The sequence below is a fragment of the Bemisia tabaci genome, chromosome 2, assembly GCF_918797505.1.
Source record: "Bemisia tabaci chromosome 2, PGI_BMITA_v3".
NCBI classification, from domain to species: Eukaryota; Metazoa; Arthropoda; class Insecta; order Hemiptera; family Aleyrodidae; genus Bemisia; species Bemisia tabaci.
In genome coordinates this window covers 58,545,803-58,553,694 of record NC_092794.1, presented here as the reverse complement: position 1 = coordinate 58,553,694, position 7,892 = coordinate 58,545,803, and the positions used below count along the sequence as shown (strand labels likewise).

Genomic DNA, 7,892 nt, shown 5'->3' with positions numbered 1-7,892 from the left:
GCCCTGAAAAGCCTTAGATGAAAGTAATCCTAGAGAATGAATTGAAGGAAAAAATAATGATTCCTTCAGTGATGATACTTTTAAACGCACAGGTTTTGGAAACATGAGAAAAAAACAGACATGTTGGATTTCATAATCCAATTACGTAACATACCACTTTCTTTTTAAGTTAAGTAGAATCTGACAAAATTAAAAGGTGATGGATGAGACCATTGATACAAGCATGAAAAAATAAGAATATGAAAATATGTTGTTCCCCAGACTTGGAAATAATGTGACACTATTCCAAGGTTACAATATTTACTTTAGCAATGCATTTTTCCACACAAAAATGACTGCCCTATTTCCAATAGAAATTTTGTTGATTTTTCCCGTTACTTCTTAGAAGTATCAGTGGCATTAGGAATAAAAAACGCTCAAAAGTTTTAAAATAAAAATACAAAGTGCGACAGGATATTGAGCAACGTTGAAATGTACAAGCTGGGGAACAAAAGATAGAGAGCGTGATACAAGTTTCAATATAATACTTTACGTGCAGTGCACTTCTTATTTTGGTGGTACTGATATTGAGAGAAAAAATTTTCAAAATGAAAGTTTCATTATATAGTAAAGGAAAAATTCATTAAATGCAAGAATTACAAGGTAATTCATTTTTCTTTAATTATCAGCTTTCATAAAACTTAAATATTCAAACCAAAACTTGGTTCTAGAAACACAATCTTCGAGTATCACTAAAAACTGAGAAAAATTGAATATTTTATATGAGTATTGAAAAAGGTAAAAAAAAGGAGAGTATTAAAATAAATAAGAGTTAGAGGGAATTTGTGGCTATTTCTCAAGATACCACAAGGGGTTTTAACTCCTATTCGCCCAAAAAAGCATAGAAAAAAAGACCCACTTTGACAGAGAAAATAGGAAACCAAACAGATTGAACGATTCACTCCACAACCAGTTGAAAATCTTCCACTTGGCTGAACTGTGAATTCATAGCTGCAGCAAGTTCTTCAAATTGTTTGTCCTGAAAAAAGATTAGAACTTTTTTTAAACATTTAAAATTTGATAGAACAAGAATTAAATTATAAAGTCAAGCTAAGTTTTTGCTAGACCGTCCCATTGCCATAACATCCTTTCCAAATGGACAAAGCAGTGCTGGGAAGATCATCACGGTCCTTTACTAAAATGCATTGTTTCCACAAGGATAAAAAGTGCGAAGTGCAAAACCATGTATCTCTGTTCGCAACGTTACAGATTTCCTGTCAGATTTTTTTTTTTTTTTTTTTGAAAACTGGTCAACATGATTTCTTCACAACTTTACAACTTTGACTCTCCAGAGTTGGCTTGTTTCTCTTCCAAAAAAAAAAGAAAAAAAAAAGGGAACATACATTTTGAAACACCGCAACAAAGATACACCATTACACACTTTGGCCAGTGATATTCATAGAATGGTCTGGGAGAGCTCTGAAACACTTCAATTCTGTTCATCCTGCTGTAGCAGTCAAAGGGGTAGAGTTTTGAAAGTGAATATTTTGAACAAGTTTTCCATACTGCATTTTCAAAAATATGGAGATATTTGATGCATAGTAAATCCCAAAAATTTTGTCATCAATGTGCTTGGGAGCAAATAATCAAATCTAAGCAAATGCAAGTTGCAGGGACTTCAAGATCATTCCATTAAGTTTTTGATACAATCTTGGCAAGCTCACAGAGTCGAGAATTTATTGATTGACTGTGATTTTTTAGGGTTTAATTCTTTAATTTACCTACCCTTGGGAGACTTTTAGACCTTCTTGAGGAGTAGAGACAACGAGAACTGAAAACCAAATAGTGGATGCATGTCTTGTACTTCTAATGAATATTAGAGAGATACTAGCAAACACTATGAGGGGTATTTTTGGCGAAAGCTTGTAGCAGGTTTGTGAAGCACAGAAAACAGAGAAAATTTACATACCTGAGCAGTGGCTTTAGTAGTCTTCTTTCGCTTTTTTGGATTGCGCTTGCACTCTTTTTCTTCCACTACTTTAATTTCCTGCTCTTTTACTTTATCATCCTCGTCAGAGTTTGGCTCATCAAGAGTACTTAAGTCCGTGAGTGGTCGTGGTCTTGAGTACGATCTCCTTGGCGGCTGTTAATTTACAAATGACATGAGATTAGTCAAAACTATTTCAATTCTTCCCTCCCCAAAAAAATTGGTGGGACTTAACGCCTGCAGGCAGAAGGAGCCAAAAAGGAGTTCGATTGTTTTAAAAAAACAAAATTCATTTTAATCAAAAATTTAGGCAGGACTAAGTAATAATTAATTAAAAGAAATGTTAGATCGTTTTCAGGGATAAAATTTCCAACAAGATTTTTTCCAATTTCACAATTTAAAATACTAAAGGCATTGATCAAGAGAAGACCATGTAAAAGAATGTAGAGCTGTGGCAACATTAATTTAATCACATACTGCACCAAACAGTGAGTGGGGAATGTCAACCGCGCATCATTGGAGAAGTGTACCTGGCAGCTCAGGCCAAATCTTGAAATGGCTGGCAGATTCAACCTATGCAACCCTTTTTTCTCAATTTTATCTTAAAGGGTTGATTTCAGAGTAAAGTCTTGAAGAAACTTCATAAACACTTATTTCCTTTTGAGCCCCGGAAAATAGTAATTCCTAGCAAACTTAACAGCTGAAAAAGCTGATGGTCTTTTGACAGTTCTGTAATCCATTGATGCCAGCGCTTCAGAATCGAATTTGGCTTAGGCTACTGATCTGAATCCAATCTTAAAATACCAACTATCTCTTGAGTTAATAGAATCTTCCACTGTAGATAGACTGTTTACATGAATGGTCTTCTGGTTCTTCTCTTAGTGCAAAATCTAAAGAGAGCATAGTTTACCAGCAAAAAGTGTAGGAAGGTAGTCAGTACTTACACGATCAAACGTTTCGAGTACATCGTCGACAAGCAGAGCGGAGCTGGTTGCTTGTTGGACTGGACTTTGAGGAGTTGGGGTTTTGAAGAACTCTGGCAACTTCTTTTCCACTGTACGAGGTGTTTTGACTAACGGAGATGACAGGCTCGACTTCAGGATGGATAATACTTTGTTCACTGGTGGTTTCGGAGTGGCTGGTAGGATCTTGCGCACCGGTGCTAGTTCGATCCTCAGGGGAGATGCAAAATCGGGTTTTGCTTCTTTTTCACTGGTTTTTGGTTCTTTACCTGCCTGGTTGCAAGTTCTCTCGAGTTCTTGGCCCTCCAAATCTTCATCGAAATCAAAAATATTTTCTGAAACTCTTGTGACTGAAGAATCTGCAGAGCTGCAAAGATAAATTGGTAAAGAAAGTGGTAAAATTAGAAAAATTGTTTGTTTACAGAACCTAAATTTTATTTAAAAAAAATGCTTGGTGTCAAAATCAATGAGACTGTTTGCAGAAAAAGAGATTCAAGTCCTGAATGAGTAAAAAAACATAACTGACAAGAGTTTTTTTTTTTTTTTTTTTTTTTTTTTTTTTTTTTCCTCATTACCTGTAGGGTTTTTGAATTGACAAGATTTTGAATTATAAAGAGTGATTTTAATAAAAAGTTGAAGAGAACAAATTTTTAAATAAACTCCATTTAATTGAAGTAGGGTAGCCAATAAATCTATACTTAAAATCAGGCGCGTATTTTCTAAAGTTCAGTTGTTTCCTTTGCTAATTTCATTAATTTGCATCAAGACAAAGCCGTTAATACAAACAACTCTCTGAATTGTAAAGGGTCCAGTTCTGTATGTTCGAATAACAGAGTGTGTGATTTTGATTTCTAATTACAGTGCAGATTCACCCGCTGATTGAAGTCTAGAAATTTTGAATTAGTAAGGAGAGACAAATACCTGCATGGTTGTTTTTCAAAACATAGAGATTCTCCCGCAAATAATGGGTTTTTTTTTTTTTTTTAATTTCTATTAAGCTTTTCAAATTAGTAGGTGTGTGCTGTACTAAGGGGAATTTTTTGCAGGAAACTCAAATTTTGATTTTTTTCTACTGCCTAAAAATTGAGAAAAATTCCAATTCCAAAAAATTTGGCTTAGTAATTTAGAAAAGATTTTTCTAGCAACCTTTTCAAAGCATCTCAAAGAATACAAGGAGATACAACCCCTGGTCAGGACACATTCCAGCCGCCAGAGGACATTTTGCCCCTTTTTGGTCTACCTCCTGGGTCCATGTGAGTTAATCTAAGTAGAGTGGGCTCATCTATGGACTACTTTTTGTCAATGATTGCAAAAATAATGAAAATCTGCTTGGTAGACCTTTAGAACAAACTGCGAAAAAAAAAAAAAAAAAAATTGGACATTCCCATTGTTTAAATGGGAGAATTCATGACTTGGTCTTCTAATGTAAAAAAATTTGGGTCCTATGTACTTTCACAATCAGAATAAAGCGGTCTCTTCCAGAGACTATTAGGTACCTGTCCCATAGACAGTAAATATCAGGTAAGTTGGCACAATAGAATGGTAAACAAACTTGGACAAAAATGAAAATTAAGTGACCTGTTATTTGAATTCCTAAAAAACTAGAACTAGAGGACTTACTTATCTTTGTGACTTTCATTTTTAGGAACTGACAATCCACTGGAATCCTTGCAGGCAGGTTTTTCATCAAATGGTTTGATTTTCTTTTTCGTGCATTTCTGTAGAGTGGAAAATGTTGGTTTCAAATAATTTGGAGTTTTCTTTACACCATAATTTTGCTTTGATGCTTCCTTGTTGATGTTTTTGGATTGCTGCAAAAAAGAAACAAGGGGTCTCAGTTACAGTAAAAAAAAATTAACTCAAAGGAATTTTCTGGCAATCCTCATTTTAAACTTGGAACACACTGTATAGTTTAGAAACTACAGAATTTTTATTTCAAATGGTTTCTTCAACTTTTTGCCTGTGAATTTATTTCCTTTTGATTTGTTTCTTTTTTAAAAAAAACCTGGAAAAAAAAAAAAAAAAAAAAAAAAAAAAAAAAAAAAATTAATTGAAGTTACTTAAGTTGCTTGTGGCATAACTTTCATGACAACCGCTTAAACCAAAGCATTGATATGAAAAAATTCTTACATTCCATAGGTATTTACCATACACTTTTGGTGCTTTAGGATCAATTTTGATGAAATTTCCACAACTCTCTTCAGCATTAAACACCATACAGACAGGGGTAGATCTTGCATACCCCCTGTTAAAATATTCAATTTTGAAATACAAAGACGGTTTTCCTTGCAGATTCAAATTCTGGAGGTGATTCAACTTGCATCACGGAGAATTTTTCAAGAGGATGGACCTTCATTCCACTAAAAAAATTTTTAAACTAGGTATGTATCTGGGTTCCAATTGGACGCATTTCTGTCAAACGGAACTATAAGCATTAAGGCATGAGCCCTGAGACCCATAAGAATATGTGCTTAACAGGGCTCACGTTATAATGCACATTGTTCCGTTTGATAGAAATATGTCCAATTAATGAGAGTTAACTATCTTAACATCCATCTTAACATCCATCTTAATGGCAAATTTTTTGGAGATTCAACCATCTTAATCGACATGCTATTTTAGTTTTTTCAAAGGAGCCCTTGTCTGTGGCATGGGATTAGCAAAAATAGTCATTGAGCAGACAGTGTAAGCAGGTTACTAGAATCTAAATCATGAGGAGAGATGTAAATTTGCTTTCTCTCTTTGATTTTTTCAATGGAAGGTAGGAAACAAAAGAAAAACTTACATTTGATATATTCCTAAGAGCTGTTCTTCCATTAACTGGAAGAGGTGCACATCCTCTCCCCTTTTTGGTTGGTTTCAAATTTTCAGTATTTGAAACTCTTTTACTTTGTCTTTTAGGTGCAGGTGTCTTCATTTTGGGAATACTGGTTACGGAATTTTTGAACTGTCTAAAAAACAACAAGAAAAAGTTGATGTAAGAGTTAATAACAGTAAAATTAAAGAGGATTATTAAAATGGTGAAGAAATACTCTTTATATAGGAGGCATGCTTCGTGACAGGAGTTGCAATTTAAAAGAGCAATCTTGAGTCTGAGCAATCTGTGTTGTTATTTTTTGTATGCAGCCCTCCACACAAGCAGCATTGCTTACTGGAGGGTTTTGCCAATTTAAGTGTGAATATTATTGTAATTTTGTTTTGTAACAATAAAATAAATAAATAAAATAAAAAAATAAATGAGACAATGGACGTTAAATTTGCAATTGGAAAACGTACTGACAATAACTCACATTATCCAAACGATTGAGCAGCGACCTTTTCGCAGAATTGAAGTCACAATCAACAATTCATCAAGGTTATCCTTGATGAGCTAAAAAATATTTTACCAGAGGACTGATAGCAGTTTTACCTTTGCTAGCACCTAAAGTCGAGCCAGCAGCCTGATATTTCAAATTTTGTGTTTGCCGGGTAGACATAGATTTAAAGGCAGAGCGTTATTGGTCGGCTATATCTTATTGCTGCTTTGTCGTGCCTACGTCAGATGGAACTCTCAACAAGCTCAGAGCACCTTCAAGAGTCCGACAGTATGTCGTCTATTCCACCTGAAAAAGGCACGATAAAGCAGCGATAAGACACAGCCGCACACTCCAACTTTTAACCTATGTCGTCTATGTCTACTCGACAAACACAAAATTTCAACAATCACGCTGCTAGTGCGCAGTCTAGATTGTTTTATGAGTGTATAACTGGACCCTAGACTATGGTTAGGCAATGAGCATAGTCTTGTTGAAAAACCATTGAGTGATATTCATCAGTTTGACAATAATATGGTCAACTACAGACCGCCAAGCTCTAGAGGACCAACTACCCAAGAGACATGATACATGCGATAATTGTATTGTAGTGCAAATGATTCAAGGTATATGGTTCATGATCATGGTGGCCTGAGAGGCAAATGGTTAACTAATATTAGAGAAAGGCATCATATCCTCATGCTCCTGACTTTAAAAACTAGGGAAATCGAATGAGCCATTCAGCTACTCAAGTTTGAGGAAGTTTCAGAAAAATCTTACCACAAAAGCACAAAAAGACGATGAAGCAAATATATGTTTTCTGCCACTCTAATGAAGGGTAAAATTTGTGTAATTTCTTTCACAATCACGAATGACTGCACATAAGCAGTAATAACTGTAGAAATGTATGCACTAAAACATTTATCAAATCAATCAAACAAGCTATAAACGATAGAAGATAGAATGAAATGAAAATGAACGAAACCGTAAACAAACGACAGGTTTAAATCTGTTCATGGAATCCGTTAATTTTTGGCGCCCATTATGGATCTTGCTTACGAAAATATCCAACAGCCAATGAAAATTGAGAATAATTGTAAGAGAGGTAAAGGTAGGCTCTTTCTCTTTCATGACGTCATCTAATAACGAGCGGCATATGGACTTCATGAATCTGAGGAGAGAAGAATTTTTGAAAATGTGGTATTTTAAGATTTTTTAAATAGCGACTGGGCAGGTGTAAAAAGGGCTAATTTTACTCATCTTTTGACACATGTTACCTGATGTAGTGATTTACCTAATACCTGAAACCTAGTTAACACTGGTATCAGTGCCGCATTTAATTCGCCTTCAATCTGATTAGGAGCAAATGTTGCTACTGAAATGTTGTGAGTGAACCAAGCTACCAGAAAACAATAGATGAGAGACTACTTTATCTCCAAGCATAACAGCTACCATATTTTCCGATCTACAAGTGCCGAAAAAGCGTGTTTTCAAGAATCTTTGAGCCGAGAAACATAGCATTTGACAGATTCATGACCCTCAAGACTTGCTAGTGAAATTATTTGAAGTTTTTCTTGTGAATTAAAGTTGCGACTGCGAGTACATTTTTACGTCGGACGGTCATGGTAGATAGGCAATATAGCATACATCAATGCAATCAAAACTATCTCC

At 34.9% G+C, this 7,892-nt stretch overlaps 1 protein-coding gene across 1 annotated transcript; it reads right to left on the bottom strand.

Annotated features, from left to right (window-relative positions):
- Nucleotides 1–151: 151 nt before the first annotated feature.
- LOC109030016 (uncharacterized) lies at nt 152–7,232 on the bottom strand. The gene is made up of 6 exons (XM_072295944.1): nt 7,002–7,232; nt 5,714–5,879; nt 4,549–4,739; nt 2,911–3,295; nt 1,949–2,122; nt 152–1,018 (listed from the first exon to the last, which is right to left on the bottom strand). Exons 2-6 carry the CDS (start codon nt 5,843–5,845, stop codon nt 938–940), a joined length of 963 nt encoding a protein of 320 aa, XP_072152045.1. The 5' UTR covers nt 5,846–5,879; nt 7,002–7,232; the 3' UTR covers nt 152–937.
- Nucleotides 7,233–7,892: the final 660 nt, after the last annotated feature.

Bases quoted from the DNA above. Each gene is read 5' to 3' on its own strand.
- LOC109030016 (XM_072295944.1), bottom strand. From the start codon at position 5,845: ATGAAGACACCTGCACCTAAAAGACAAAGTAAAAGAGTTTCAAATACT. The intron at 3,296-4,548 runs GTAAGTCCTCTA...TTATCTTTGCAG, and splicing joins AATGAAAGTCACAAAGATAA to CTCTGCAGATTCTTCAGTCA. The intron at 2,123-2,910 runs GTAAGTACTGAC...GTAAATTAACAG, and splicing joins TACTCGAAACGTTTGATCGT to CCGCCAAGGAGATCGTACTC.